The sequence below is a fragment of the Equus caballus genome, chromosome 11 (assembly GCF_041296265.1).
Source record: "Equus caballus isolate H_3958 breed thoroughbred chromosome 11, TB-T2T, whole genome shotgun sequence".
In the NCBI taxonomy this organism is placed as follows: Eukaryota; Metazoa; Chordata; class Mammalia; order Perissodactyla; family Equidae; genus Equus; species Equus caballus.
In genome coordinates this window covers 47,012,447-47,029,405 of record NC_091694.1, presented here as the reverse complement: position 1 = coordinate 47,029,405, position 16,959 = coordinate 47,012,447, and the positions used below count along the sequence as shown (strand labels likewise).

General features: G+C 38.6%; 1 protein-coding gene across 1 annotated transcript; it reads right to left on the bottom strand.

The window, feature by feature from the left end:
- Positions 1–6,619: 6,619 nt before the first annotated feature.
- Positions 6,620–7,549, bottom strand: OR1A1F (olfactory receptor family 1 subfamily A member 1F). Its single transcript, NM_001391644.1, has one exon. The coding sequence runs from the start codon at positions 7,547–7,549 to the stop codon at positions 6,620–6,622; it is 930 nt and encodes a 309-aa protein (NP_001378573.1).
- Between the last annotated feature and the right edge of the window lie 9,410 nt (positions 7,550–16,959).

Sequence of the window (16,959 nt, the reverse complement as noted above, 5' to 3'; positions counted from 1 at the left end):
ATGCACTAAAGAGAAAATCCTGTGGGTAGTAAGGGCGGCTAAATTTAACTGTCTATTAGAAAATTCCAGGCTTGGTTAAATCTCTTCTTGTTTAAAGACATTTTTTAAAAAATGAATCATTTATAACATATATATACAGAGTAAGAGAAAGTTAGCAACACCTTAAGTACTTGGAAGAAAAAATTATACTTGGAAGAAATTTAAGAAAAGGAACAAATTTTTTTAAAAAATTATTTTTTCTATGTTTAATGCATTAAAAACAAGAGAGAGCATAAAAGAAAAAAAAATTTAGATAGAAATAAAATTATTCTGGAAAAAACAGACATAAATGAATAAGGAGCAGAAAAAAATATTTTAATTGGCATTTTAGGCAGAATTGCCATTTCAGAAGGTAAATTAGTAATGTGCAGAATAGGCTTCAGAAGTCCCTCAAGAGGGAAGACTAAAAGGACAGAATTTGGAGAGTGACGTCACCAATATTGTGGAATAAGAGTTTTATTCCATAATCTCCTCCCCCGAACATTGATTCTGATAACCACTCATGGATGAGAGGTCCTTTGTGGGAGTCTGGGAGTCCAGCAGAGAGGTTCCAGCACATTTGGAGCAAAAAAAATCTGAGAATGGATGTATTGAAGAGGGTAAGATGAATAGTCTCACTTTACCTGCACCATCTCCTCCCCAAGGTAGCACAGCTTAGTGAGATGAGAGATACCCTTACCCCATGATTTCTCCCATAGGGAAAAGTGAGAACACAGTAAGTAAGCATCTGGCTTCCCTAGCCATTCACGATGCTGCTGAAGAGGCTCACTTCTTTCTTGACCCACCTAGAATACTGAGGTGATTGGCATGGCTGAGGTGTTGATAGAGGCTGGGAGCACAGGAACCAGGGCTCAGAACTCATCAAAGGGTCACTAATCTTACTAAACACTTTGTGGACTCCATTAGGAAGCCCACCCATGAGATGCTTAGAATGACTCCCCTGTGGTTCCCACCACTGGTCTGTGGGCATCTTCAAAGCTGTGTGCCTCACCCACTCCCCTGTGGCCAACTGCCTGCATACCACCCTATGGATGGTGAGTGTGAACATTTACAGATAGCTTGCAAGCATGTGCAAAGAGTCAACTGATCTCTGCAGGACTCAGAGAAAGCACACACTTCAGGGCACCTAAGGAAAACAAAGGGGAGACTCTCAGCACCTGACCTGGCTTTGCAAGATTGGGAGAAGGCATATAATCTTAATAATTCATTCCCACAAGGGAACAAGGGTGTGGAGTGGGTTCATACATACAAAATGTCTGAAAGACCATAAGAATTGCTAGCAGACTGAAAGGTGAAGGTATTTCTCTCTCAAAACCAGTCAGTAAAGACTGGAAGAGGTGACTGCTTCTTCAAATGTGAAGATAGCAACTCAAGAATTCAAGGACACAGAAAATCAAGGAAGCATGCCATCAGTAAAAGAATGCCATAATTTCCTACCAATTGACCACAGAGAAAGGGAGACCTATGAATTTCCTGGCAAAGAATTCAAAATAGTTGTTTTAAGAAACCCAGCAAGCTATAAGAGAATACAGATAGAAAACTCAATGAAATTAGGAACATGATATGTGAACAAAACAAGAAGTTCAACAAAGAGACAGAAACCATCAAAAAGAACCAAACAGAAATTCTGGAGCTAAAGTATAAAAAGAATGAAATGAAAAATGCAGTAGACTTGCCTTAGAACAAATGCTATAGGAAGTTCTTCAAGTTGAAATGAAAGGACATTAATTAGTAACATGAAAATACATGAAAGTACAAAAATCACAGGTAAAGGTAAGTATATATGCAAATTCAGAATACTTTAATACTGTAATGGTGGTGTGCAAATCATTTTAATTCTAGTAAAGCTTAGAATACAAAAGTATTAAAAATAAGTATAGCTACACTGATTTCTTAATGGATACTCAATATCAAAAGATATAAGTTGTGACATTAAAAACATAAAATGTTGGGTGGAGGAAAAAGTGTAGAGTTTCTGTATGCAATCAAAGTTAAACTGTTAGCTTAAAATAGACCATTATAAATATGAGATGTTTTATGTAAGCCTCATGATAACCACATAGCAAAAGACAAAACAGAAAATAGAAAGGAATCAAAGCACACCATTGCAAAAAAGTCATCAAATCACAAAGGAAGACAGTAAGAATGGAAGAAAGGAACAAAGCAACTACAGAACAGCCAGAAAACAATCATAAAATGACAAAATCATCCCTTACCTATCAATAACTACTTTAAATATAAATGAGTTAAATTATCTTACCAAAAGACATGGAGTGGCTGAATGGATAATAATAATAATAACAATAATAATAATAATAAAAGACCCAACTATATGCTGTCTACAAGAGACTCACTTCTGCTGTAAGGACATACATGGGCTGAAAGTAAAGAGATTGAAAAAGATATTGCATCCAAATGGAACCCAAAAGAGCAAGAAGAGCTATAATTATATCAGACAAAATGGACTTTAAGTAAAAAATTATAACAAAGGACCAAAAAGGTCGCTATATAATTATTAAGGGTTCAATTCATTAAGAAGATAAATATATATGTACCTAACACTGGATTGCCTAAATATATCATGGAGTAAGTATAGAGTAAGTAAGTATTAACAGATCTAATGACAGCAATACAATGATAGTAGGGGACTTCGGTTGCTCAGTATCTAAAATGGATAGATGATTGAGACAGAAAATCAATAAAAACAGATCTCATTTGAACTAATTTTTGTCTGAATGGGCCTAACATACATATACAGAACATTCTACTCAAGAGCAGCAGAATACACATTCTTCTCAAGTGCACCTGCAACATCCTGCAGAAAATATTGTATGTTAGGTCACAATATAAATTTTAACAAGTTTAAGAAGATTGAAATAATAAGAAGAACCTTTTCTGACCATGTAGTATAAAAGTAGATATCATTAACAGGAGGAAAGAGAGAAAATAGGGAAGGCATGATTTTAGGGAAGAAATACTTCCTCTGCTTTGATTTTTGCCGAAGCCCATGGCCCAATGCTACATCATTTAATAATTCCCAAGACTTCCTGGGAAACCAGAGGCACGAATGGAGTGTGATAGCTATGATTTATACTACTGTCATTCTCTTTGTGGAATTCCTTGGCTTCCTCTTCAGTGGCACTGGATACATTTGGATAGATTGAGTGATGGTGAATAAGAATGGGAACTGAGACTAGGAGGATCACTTCTCTTTCTTGCTTTAAAGTTTGATAACTTCTATGCCAATGTTTCTCACTTCTGTCCTATAGCTCAGCTATTGTCATGGCTGGAATGCCCTCTCTGCTTGTAAAAACCCTAGCCATGTACTTTGCTAGTGCACACATCCTGACTTACTTAGATATCTCTCCCTGTTATTTTATATCTCCTCTATGGGCCAGCTTTTGAGTCAGGTGAATGCATTGGGCATGAAGACAACTGGGTTCATCTCCTTCTTTCTAATTGAAACACATCGAATAAGTCACTTTTCCTTTTGGAGATTTGGTTTCCTTATCTGTAAAAGAGGGTTAATATTATCTGTGCTGTTGGGCTATTTTGAAAATTAAAAGAGACAATAATATGTGTGATATAGTAAAAGCACATATGCACACACAGGTATATTTGATATTCATTGAAGCATCTACTTTCTCTGAAACTGTATGACACATTTGGATCTTCCTTTGTAGCACTCATCACTTTCTTCCTTGTGTTGGCTATTGTTTCATTTTTTCAAAAACAAACATTTATGTGCCCACTCTATAGTATTACAACAACACACTGAAAATACACTGTGCTGCGTGCTTTGACTGATAGAAAACTGAGAGAGACACAGAGCTTGACTTGCAGGAACATCAAGTCAAGATTGTACAAGTTTCTTCCTCCCCCACTAGAATCCTGCCTCTCCATTATGACCCCCTTTCTCAAAATTTAGTCATTCTACAGAGTCTCTTAGATGATTTTTATCTATATTTCCAAACTTATCAACTCCACTGTGATTCATGCTCTGTTAGTTTTGCTTCAAATTTTTGTTATCTTCATTGTACAATTTATTGAATCCTTCCACGAGAGTGTCCCACATGAACACTTTCTTCCCAAAAGGGAACTAAATTTTTAAAAATTACTTTCTCTTCAATATTTTCATTAAAGGTATCCTTTACTATCATAAAAGTTACTACCTTCTGTTGTTTTTATTTCCACATTATTTTGGTATCTAGATTCTTTTGTCTATATCTTGACTCTCTTTTCCTTAGATTGCTCTGAGATGCCTAATGAAACTCTAGTCTCACCACTCCCCACTCCTTCCTCCAGCTCTCTCTCTCTATCCAATCCTTGATTAAAGAAAACAGTTGTTCCATTTGCAACATCATGGATGGACCTGGAGGGTGTGATGTTAAGCGAAATAAGCCAGAGACAGAAAGACAAATACTGCATGATTTCACTCATATATGGAAGATAACAAATACATGGGTAAAGAGAACAGATTAGTGATTACCAGAGGGAAAGGGGATTAGGGGGTGGGTAAAAAGGACAAAGGGGCACATATGTATGATGATGGATAAAAATTAGACTGCTAGGGGTGAGCACAATGAAGTGTACTCAGGAACTGATAAACAATAATGTACATCAAAAATTACACAATGTTATAACCATAATAATCCCAACAAAATTATGTAAAAATAAATAAAATAAAATAAAATAAAGTTTGAATAGTAAAAACAAAAAAGAAAAAGAAAAATTCTCATCATTGCTTCATGCAGAACTCCTTCTTGCTTACCTATCTACATCTGTCTATCTACCTATCTGTCATTTACCTATTTATCTATTCATAAAGGAAAATATTATAAACACCCATTGATCCACTACCCAACATGAAAATTAGGACTTTAGTAGCAACCTGTATCAACAACATGGTATCTCACTTCCATTCCGTTGACTCTCCCCTCTTGAATATCCTCTCATCCTGAATCCCATCCTCATCTTTCTCTTGCTTTTGTTTTTAATGCAGTTTATTTTATTGCATCTATGCTTATTCCCAGAAAGTGTATTTTTTGACTGTTTTAGTTGGTTATAACCTACCGAAAGGTTATCAATAATAATCTTTTTCAATTTATATATTTTTAGCTTATATTATTATGGTAAGAGCAGCTAAATTATAGCATGATTCTGTGGGCCATTCAGAAAATAAATAATTTCTCTACTGGCTGGAGTGACTGATCCCAATTAGAAATTCATGGTGTTGATACTACACAATGGGGTACCAGGAGATCCATGTCTACAACAATGTGAGATGCATTTGTATTTCCATGCTCAATTGAAAAGATTAGAAACTACATCAACCACAAAAAAAAGGCAGTACTATTGAGGACACAGATGCTCAGGAATGAAAGTCTGAGTAACCCCAGCAGGAGGGGACTCACGTAGCAGCAGTATAGCAGCTCCTCTCAGAGATCTGAACATCAGATCTCAGGGGCATCATCTTCTGAGCAACTAGGTTCTGGTAACATCAACTTTCCATTTAGTTCCCCCACACCTAGTGGAAGTAACTTCTTCCTGCAGTTAATAACTTTGGGATACATCAGAATCCATCTTTTTTATTCACTTTCAGAATACACCTATGTGTCTAATTCCTTGTTTTAAATTTTCTTTTTTGGGGCCAGCCCCGTGGCTGAGTGGTTAAGTTTAGGCGTTCCGCTTCAGAGGCCCAGGGTTTTGCCAGTTTGGATCCTGGGTGCAGACCTAGTACCACTCATCAAGTCATGCTGCCATGCTGTCCCACATAACAGAGCCAGAAGGACGTACAACTAGAATATACAACTATGTATTGGGGGGCTTTGGGAAGAAGAAGAAAAAAAGAAAGATTGCCACAGATCAGTTCACAGATCAGCCAATCTTTAAAAAAACCAAAAAGTCTTCTTTGTTTAAAAATAATGGGTATGATTTCTGTTTCCTGAACAGATCCAAATGGCTTTATGACATGCCAGGTACAGAATGGCTTGGAAATAACATTGAATCTGATCACGTCTAATCACGATCAGATTATATTTATTCATTTACATTCACTCATTCCGTCTCCACCAATTGCTGTTGGATGCACTTTAATGATCAACATTAGAAGTACAGTGATGTGTTAAGATAGCTCTTTCCCTCAAGGGTTACAAGCGTGGTAGGGATGATTAAACATAGTAGTTCAAAAAAATTGACATTTGATTAGTGATTTATAACCTTCAAAGCATGAACTACTGTGATACTCAAACCCCACGACAGAGAAAACACAGATATTCTTTCCATTAATAGATATGGAAGCCAAGGCTCAGCCCTTCTCAACTTTACTCTGCTAGTCGTTAGCATAGCTGAGACAGGGACCTAATATTCCTGTGTTGCCACTCTGCCAAAAGGGGTAATAACATCTACAAAGTGATAATACCAATGGGATGTCTTGTCAAACTATTGCAAGATTTCTGAGAAGAGGAATTTAGTGACTGGAAAGAACAAAAGCTACTTCTTGGATGGGGAGGACACTGGGGATGGATTTTCGAGTGCATCCTAATTGGTGACTGCAGCCTCCAATATGACCTCACACTGGTTATGAGCAGATTCTCTTGCTGAAGAGTTTCCCCAGGGCAGCCTTCATGTCTCGATTTCTCAGACTATAAATGAAAGGATTTAACATCGGAGTCACTGCGATGTACATCACAGTTATCACAGCATCCTTTAGGCTGTAACTAGTCAGAGGGCGGAAATACATTCCCATGACCGTCCCATAATACAAAGAAACAACTGTGAGGTGGGAACCACAGGTAGAGAAGGCTTTGAGCACATTTTTGGTGGATGGAACCCGTAACACCGTAGAAAAGACCCGTACATAGGAGATGACGATGCATAGTAATGGCACGGAGAAAACACCAGCCCCTAGGTGCATCATCTTCACATTGAAGTAGATGTCAGAACAGGACAGCTTGAGCAAAGAGGCAATGTCACAGTAGAAGTTTGCCACTCTCTGGTTTCCACAGAAGGACAGACTAGCTGTGAGCAGAGTGTGGGGGAAGGCATTGGCATTTCCAACCACCCAAGACCCAACAACTAGCAGGATACAACTCCGTGGGCTCATAATTGTTGTGTAATGAAGTGGGCGGCTGATGGCCACAGCACGATCATACGCCATTGCTGCCAAGATATAGCTATCTGTGTTACCCAAGGCCAACATGAAACACATCTGTGTCAGGCATCCTCCAAAGGAGATGGCTTTGGTGCCCAAGAGATGGTTTGCCAGCATCTTAGGGAGTGTTACAGAGGAGAAGAAGATGTCAACCAAGGAGAGATTGGCAAGGAGAAAATACATGGGGTTGTGAAGGTGAATGTCAGAGCGAATGGCCAAGATGATGAGCAGGTTTCCAATCAATGTGATGGGGTAAATGAATAAGAAGAGGATGAAGAAGAAATCTTCCTGGTCTTGCTGACCACTAACTCCCAGGAGGATGAAATCCATGTTAGAGGACTGGTTGTCTTCTCCCATGGACCCTTTAGCAGAAAAGGGGAGAGGAATCCATAATTATCAGTGAAGTGTTATGTGTAATGATCATCCTAAACCACCACTTTGTACTCCTGTGGTGGCTGTGTCTATACCTGCATTTACTAAATCCAGAAACACCCAATACATTGGGGGAAAAATCACTGTTATTCAGTGGGACTAACTGACAACTAGCCCTGGATACTCATGTCTAAGAAGTGAGAAATCTTGAATCACAAGTGCCCTTCCTCCCCAACCTCAGCACCATCACCTGAACTTACAGAGTTTAATCATTTTACAGACAATAAAAGTTCATCATAGATGTGCTAGACACTTTGTTAGGCCTCATGGACAAATCATAATATGTGAAAAATACAAGTTATTCATCCATTTACTCATATATGTCATAGTCTCTGTTCTCAAGGACCTTACAACTTAATGGAGAAGCCTTAATCACACACTGATTGTATTACACATGAAAAGGAAAGGATAGTATTTTGAGGTCTTCGAAAAAACACTGCAGTCCAAAGGATGGTCAGTACAAGAGGCACTCTGGACAATTAAAAATTGTCCCTCTGACCAAACCCAGAATAAGCCCAGAGCCCAGGAGGTAATGTTACTGAAAGTTCTGTTTCTGATCCCCATGGCAAGCCAAATAACGAGAACAGAGTCTTGGGAGAAACAGGAAAGATTTACTTTGCCTTGCAGAGGGAGTGAAGCACAGACTAGTGCCCCAAAGTTGCTTGCTTCCCGTTAAGAAACAGGTAGGGGTTTTTATTTGGAGTTTTAGGTAGGGGAGGGGGATCATGGACTTCTTGGTCAGCGTTTTCCCATCGGCCTGTGTCTCGCACTCCTTCCAGCAGAGGAGACAAAGGGTTTCTCAAATAGGTGTCCTTGGCTGTTTATCTCCATGGTGGAAGGTAGACTCTGACATCAGGAAGCCAAGAAGTTGGACCTGGGAAGCTTTGGTTTCTTCATATTCTCTGGACATTAGTTTCTCTGGAAAGAACTTAAAGGTCCTGGAATTAGCTACGACTTTAGTGGGAGCCCAGTTTGTGGCCATCTGGGCTTTAACAATTTGTAACTTCTCTTTGGTTGTAAAGCTCAGGAAGCCAGAGGCTAAAGAAACAAACATTTACATATGAGTGTAACTAAAGACCCAGGGAACTAGGAATGCAAGTTTTTACTTTTAACCCCATACATGCCAGGTTCACTGTAGGGGAATCAATATCAGGGCTGATATTAACTAAGAGCCAGTAACAGTAATAAGTGTCACTGGCATCAGGATATTGTAAATCACAAAGACCACTGAGGTTAGGTTGTAGGAAAACAAGATTAGTGAATTTATTTCCCGGGCATCCCATTTTTAAAGTAGATATTCACTCTCTTTCTTTCTTTTTTTTTTTTTTTTTTTTTGAGGAAGATTAGCCTTGAGCTAACTACTGCCAATTCTCCTCTTTTTGCTGAGGAAGACTGGCCCTGAGCTAACATCCATGCCCATCTTCCTCTACTTTATATGTGGGACGCCTACCATAGCATGGCTTTTTGCCAAACAGTACCATATCTGCACCCGGGATCCGAACTGGCGAACCCCAGGCCACCAAGAAGCAGAATGTGCAAACTTAACCACTGTGCCACCGGGCGGCCCCTAGATATTCACTTTTGATAGGTTGTTATCTCTATTCCAAACCGTTAAATATATGTAATCATAACATTTTTCTCTTTGATCTTCCCTTACCCTTTTTTATTATTTCTTTTGATGACTCATCCAACTCCACCATGGCTTCAACTGTGGCTTAGTGGACTCTCAGGTCTGTATCTGTAGGTTTGATCTCTTTTTCCCATTTTTCTATGTTCAGTCACCTGGCCAACATTTGTGACCAAACCCCATACTCTGCACATCCAACCTAAGTAGATTGCAACCTTTTTTGAGGAGGAGAACCATATCTTGTTATCTTTATCTCTTCCAGAGAGATTATTGTGGCATATTGTTCATTTCGTGCACCTAATAAGTTTGCAGTCAATAGTTCTTGAATTATATCCAGATTTATTTTATGGGTTTCCCATATGTGGGGTGCTCACAGGCACACTCATCCAGTTTATTCTTCACCTCTATATCCAGTCTTGTTGATTCTCCATTTGAAATGATTTGTACATAACTTTTCTACTCATTGTCTCTATGCTTTAGTTTTGACCACTATCATGTCATTTTCTACCTGAAATATTGTAATGCTCCCTTAATTACTTGATCACTGGTTCCTTCCTCTTTGATCCATCTTGAGGCATACTGATTGTGGCAGAGGCTACTAGCTCCTAACCTAAATCCACATTATTCTCTTGTTGGGCACTCAGCTATACCACATTTCCCAGCCTCGCTTGCACTAAGGTGATATCACATGACTTATTTCCGGCCAATCCACCCATGTGTCCTGCCTCTGGGCTTCCTACACACTCTCTTTCCCCTATTGTCAGCTGAGTACAAAGGGCTGGCAGCCTGAATGGGATGGTGGAGTCACATGAAGGAATGAGCCTGTGTCCCAAGTTTTTCATATCCAGGAGAGCCACCATGTACCAAGAAGACACACTTGGACTGTTACAGAGGAGAGAAATAAACTTATTTTCCTTAAACCAATACACATTTTGTCATGCATTTGTTATGGTCTTCCAGGATATCTTATGTAATTCACTAATTTTTCTAAAGAGACTTCTACTCAATAATTGGTTACATCTGTAACTCATTCAACCACCAATTCTCAGTGTCTCTTATAGTTCACACGGAAATTATACACCAGGAACAGGAAATGCAGGTAAAATTATCCTTCCCCTATCTATGACATGCTTTTTCATCTTTGCATCTAAATGAATTTGGTTTTCTCTCTTTAAATGCCTTTCCCTATATTGCTACAGAATCATAATACCTCAGGATTGAGAAGAGTCCATAAAATTCGAGACCTCAGAGACTATATGGTTAGCTCATTTGGTAAGGAAGTATAAGAATAAGAGGAGGACTCTTGGCAGCATGCTTGACTAAATAGACGTAGAGAGGTCACATTCTTATTAAAATACATAGACTTTCTGAATATTACTGAAGTAGAACAAAAATACATGTAGCCAGATATAAAAGAAAGAAACGGAAATATCTAGATATGAGAAATAAAAGGAAAGTTCAAATGAAGGGTTGTAAGCCGGAGCAGATGCTATGGTGGCCCCTTTGGTGTTCACCATCAGGAATAAAGTCCTAAGGGCTGGAGTCTGGGAAGATAATGTTCCTTGTTCACAAGATGGGGACACAGATCTGCATGAAGTAGGGAGCTTAGTGCACTGAGTCCTCTGCCTAAAACAAAGTATTGGTCTATCTGTTAAAGGAACACTAGAGAAAATTTTGCCATATCAGAATTGGATAGAAAGAACAAAGTGGATAGAATTCATGGAGTTGTTTTCAAAGAAAATTCAAGGGAATCGCTAGATTAACTAAGAGATTTCAGCAAGTTTGTTGGATAGAAATCAATATGTAAAATATCAATACTATCTTATACTTACATAATAATAAATTAGAAATTATAGTATTAGAAAAGAATCCCCATTTACAATAGCAGCAGAAATTTAAAGGAGTATAGAAGTAATTCTTAAAAACAGAGGTACAGACTAGCTGCAAAAACTACAAAATTTTATGAAGACATTAAATAAATGCCAAAAAATAGGGTAATAAGCAATGCTAATGGAAATTTCAATACTGTAGAAATGTCAATTCTCCTCCAATTCATCTGTGAATTCATTGCAATTCCAATAAAAATACCAAGAGAAGCAAAAAGAAAGTTCAAATGAAGAGTTGTAAGCCAGAGCTGAGGCTATAGCAGACCCTTGAGATTTCAACAAGGAATTAAGTCCAAAGGCTGAAGTCTGGGGTCAAAATGACCCTCACACAAGATGTGGCCACAGATTCGTATGAAACAGGAAATTTAATTTGAGGCTTCTGCATAAAACACTTGAAGAATTTTCCTATTTACGAAAAGCACACTAGAAAAAACTTTTGCTGCATAAGATTTAGAAAGTAAAGACCAAAATGTTTAGAATTCATTGAAAAGACGATTGTCTACAAATGAAATCCAAGAGAATTTCTAGATGAACTAGAGGTTTCAGCAAATTTGTTTGACATAAATCAATATTAAAACTGAATTCTGTTCTTACGCTTAAGTAAAAATAAATTGCAAAATATAATTTTTAAAAAGACCCTCATCCCCAGTAGCAAGAGAAATTTGGAAACCTAGAAATAATCCTAACAAATAAGGTCCCAAACTGGATTAAAAAATTACAAAACCTTCATTTCACAGTATATGTAAGTAAAATGATTATATTGTACATCTTAAACTTATACAATACTGTATGATGATATATCATAATAAAACTAGAAAAACTTATGAAACTTTACTGAATGACAAAAAGAGTATCTAAAAAATGGGGAGACAAGCAATGTTAACGGAGGCTAAATATTGTTCAAAAGTCAATTCTCCTCCAAGTGATCTGTGATTTCATTGCAATCCCAATCAAAACACCATAGGCTTCTAGTAAACATGGAACACAGTAAACTGACCTAAAAGTTCATGCAGGAGAAGAAAGAGCCAAGAAGAGCTAAGACATTCTGAGGGAAAGGATAAGGAGGGAGGGATTTCCCTATCAGATATGAAAATGATTTACTCTGGAACTTCACACATGGCTTAGTACACATCTACATAACAGACTAGAGAGCCTAGAAACAGAGCAAGTATTTTTTAGAAATTGGTACATGACCTGGGCTGGTTTAGAAACAGGCAGGAAAGAGTTGGACTGACTGACTGGTAAAAAGTACTGGAACAATTGGACACCTATAGTGAAAAAATAATACAGAATAATAGTTCCTAACGGATTAATTGTGAAAGGCAAAACTTCCAAAACTTTAGAACAAAATGTGTTTATGATATAACGGTAGGAAGTGATTTCTTAATCCAGGCACAAAATGCACAACACATTAGAGAAACGGTAAAATTTGACTACTTGAAAAATAAAGCATTTGTATGAAACGGACACCATAAAGGAAGGGGAAAGACAAGTCATGGACTGGATGAGATACGTGCTCTGCGCGTAATCAATAGATTTAGTATTCAGAACACAGAAGAGTCCTATGGACTAACAAGAAAAAGACCAAACACCCAGTAGGCAGCAAGCTTGAATTGACAAACCAGAGAAGAAGAAACTGATGTGGACAAAAAAACGAAATAAAGATATTCAACCAAATTAAAACAAAATTCAATTTAACATCCTTTGTCTTGGAGCAAGTGTGAAGTCTGACAACTCAAGTGTAGGGAAGAAATGGAAAAATTAGTATGATCATTTGGAGAATAATTATATCATATCTAGGAAAGCTGAAAATTCTTGCATCTCTAGCAGACTCAGCAATTCCACTTCGTGATTGGACCCCCGACATTCTAAAACATGTGTTCCAGAAGACATTCAAAGGATGCATAATGTCATACAGAAAACTTAGGAATAAATGAGTTATTTGTGACATTTTCTTACTAACAAATTCTGTAAAACAGTTAAAATAAACGTATTGACATGGAATACTTTTGAAAAATCATAATGTGGTGGAAAAAATTAAGTTGCTGGAAGATATATGATGTAACACAAAGTGTATGAAAAATTTAACACATAAAATAATACACACAAAGGTAGTAAAGTACAAATCCTGAATGAGAGGATGCTACCCATCCTAGAACAGCCATTATCTCCGGGCTGAGGGTGGGGAAAATAAGATTTTGGATGGGGAAAATAAGATTTTGGATGGGAACAATGAGTGTTTCACGTTTATTTGTGTTGTTTGTTTCCTTAAGAAATTTGGAGCAACAGTGACCTAATGTTCCACTTGTTAAATCTAGATGAAAAGTTTTTGTTACATTATTCTCTTTGTCTTTCTGATTTTTAACAACATCATAATAAAAAAATTTAAATTTAACATAAAGATTTCACAGGTTTAGTGATCACGGGATCCAGAGTGTGGCTATGGGCCATGGGCCATGAGTAGTTCAAGTTCATTTTCACTGAAGGTAGGAGATAGTGTTGTTTGTGAGTAGTTTGAGAAAAAACAGCCAGTTACGCTGGGAAAAGTGATCCGTGGACCATATATCATGCTAAGAGAGAAAGGTGCAATGGAAAAAAGATTCAGGTTAGAGGAAGCAAAAAACCTGCTTGGATGCAAGTAGGTTTTGTTTTTAACACTATTATGCTATGTTATTTAATTGTGTGATGCTACCCCTCCCTGCTCATTCATTTTTTGTATACCTGCTCTTTGACCCAATGTTGATCTCCAGCCTCTTAGCCTCTCTACGGCATCTCAGATAGCCAGTCCAGTTCGAGCACTTTGATCTCTCACCAACCCAAGGTCATGCACCATTACAACAAAACCTCAACCCAAAGACAATCTGTCCATGTTTTCATTTCCCTCTTTCTGTGTAGCCAAGGCAGTGAAGAAATTAAACAAATGCTGGGCTAGAATTTATGATGCTCAATTCCCGTTGGACCTTCCACATGTTTTAGCAAACCTTCCTTTCCCCATTTTCCATGGCAGTCCATTCAAACCTTTGCCATTCTCCACAAACCCACCATGCACCCTAATTAACACTCTCCCAGAAACCTATCACATCCCTCTTCACTGAGAAACTTAAACTCATAAGGAAATATTCTCTCAATATTTACCCCTGCATATCATTTCTATACACCTACTTCCATTCTGTTCTTTGTCTACAAAGAGTTAGAAGAAAATGTCCAGGTATCCAATATGTTTACACCCTTATTCTCTTGTTTCCTCAGGTATATGACACCACCATTCTTTCAGCTGCAGTATTTTCTCTCTCCAATATCTACCTCAAAACCAGCTCTTTCCTATTAACTGGTAAACATATTGTAGTCTCTTTAGTCATTCAGTGAATGCTCCTCAATATTGTAACTCTTTCTACCTACCAACCCATTTCTTATCTATGTTCTTCCTTTCTCAGGCAGGCTTCTTTATAGAGATGTCTGCTTACTGGACAAGAAAGTTTATTTATATTATGCAAATGTGATTGTGTGTACTCTTTAAATAACTCACTGGCCACTCATCACCTAACAGATGAAGTCCAAATTCTGTTTCATGGAGAAAGCACAAGGGCAAAGAATTCATACAATGGAGGAGTATATCAGGCAGAAAATGGTTGGATATCTTTATTAGGAAGACCAAAATTCAGAGGGAAAGTCAGTTTGGAAAAGAAGTTTGGGTTTATACTTGGAGGATTGTGAAGCAATGCAAGAACTTTGTTCTGTCTTCCTTAGGAACTGAGAATGAGGATGGCGGATGTAGGTTGCACTAACTCTTTCTGTAATAAACATTTGCAATCTTTTGTTTAATGTAAATATAAATATTTGGAGATACAAATAAAGTGAGTGATCAATAGGGCAACATTTTAGAACGACAATCTGGTACATGCACAACCATGTGGTGATAAAATAAAAGAATGTAAGAAAAGTAACATGAGAAAGATAAGAGGCTGATAAAGGTAATCATTGCAGGAACTAATGAAACAGAAAACTAAGGGAGAGAGGTTTCTAAGCACAGGGACTTGAGGATAGAGATCCATACTGCGAGATGTGGGGGGTCATCAAGGGGAGAGAGGATTTCTGCAGAAATTCTGGAGAAAGAGGTGAAAGAAACTTGTACTCCCAGGAAGAGGAGCAGGAGGTGCATCACCTTGAAAGCTAGAGGCAAAGTGAGAGGCTTAAGTTCACTGGGAAGACGCCAGAAGTACAGGTAATGCTGGCTGCTAAAATACTCTCCCTGGGAAGTGTTTGTGCTTGAGAATTCCAGCACATGAGCGTGATGGTGCTGAGGGCAAGTTTTCAGGGACACATGAGGTCAAATGCCTCCCCTGGCATCAGGGGTAGCAGACAAGGCCAAAAATTGTCCAAGTGCTTTGAATCTCCCTGATAGTTGAGCCCATCAGTGCTCTGACAATGAAATACCAGAATTTTCTGAAGGGGGCTGTTAGCATGGCCACTGAATGTGGGAGTACATGTGGATTTGTAGCTCCTCTCTGACAATGGGTTTGTGTGAGTGTATACACACGTATACATACCACACACACACAGCACACAACACACTCAACTTCAAGAGTTAGAGAGAGCTCTGACTTTAGAAAACCAAATCAGAACTCCCCTTTCCTGATCCCCTTTTCATGGACAAGAACTCGATGATAGCCATTTGTCAGAAGCGGAGGGCTCTCTCTCTCTCTGTCTAAGTCTCTCTCTCTACTTGACTTTGAGACCTTAAGTTATGGATTCAAGTCAAGGTGTGAGTCCTAGTTTTGCCACTGCCTCTCTGCATGACTTTAGACAATTCAATTAATCATTTTTTCATCTGATAAAATGACAAAATAATTCTACTGAGCTCTTGGGGATTTTATGGGGGTCAAAGGAGATAATGCAGGTAGTGCAGTTGCTGGCTGTCTTACCCTTGATGTCACAGCCATAAAGACTCTCTTCTCCAAAGTCCACAGCCCTTACCTGGGGAGTCAGCTCAGATGCTGTCAAAAATGGTCCTAGCCCTGCGGCCGTCACTTCTCTTCCACAAATGGGAAGTTTACAGCTAGCTTGACTAGCACCTGCTAGCTTCCCTTTTTGGAGGCAGGCATGCTGCAGAAAGTGCCAGGAGTAGTCCTGGAGAGTGGATCTCTTGTCACTATTCTGAGGCACAGGACACAAGACTGAGATGGTTTAGAAAGAGCTGCCCTGGGTTTCCCAACCCTGGAGCAGCAGAGGTAGAAGGATCTGTTCTGGATGGAGTCTGAAGATGAGGAGTCCAGTCTCCCCCTCAAGGAGGTAGAACAAGATATAGCATAAAGAAAATTGCAAATTATTCAACAGGTTATAAAGTTCTGAAACATGGCTCTTCCTTGTCTTCACCCAGGCCAAAGTCACAACAATTGTTGAGATCTGTTGACATACTCCTACAGCTGTGCCCTGAGGGGACAGAATGGTTCTCAAGAGTAATAGTTCGCAGAGTTCTTTTCCGAAAGAAACGATGGGCAAGAGGGTTTCTGGGACAGTATGTCTCCAGGGTCCAAGCGCTTGGCTGACCTATTCTAGCTTCTTTGTTGGAATGTGGGCCCGTGTCCTCTGGGGTTCAGCACAAATTTGGAAGCACCCACTCGGATACAAGGACTGTACTAAAACTCAGCTCCTGGTCATTCTTCCAGGCTACACTGAAGCCTTTCTGGTGTTAAGCGTGACAGAGATAAAGAATTATATTCTATGTTTCCTTTAGCATTGACCTGAGGAGCATCTGACTTATGATGGGAATTATACTTTCCTTATCTACTATGATGCTGGCAAGTCTTGTACCTTTTCAGATT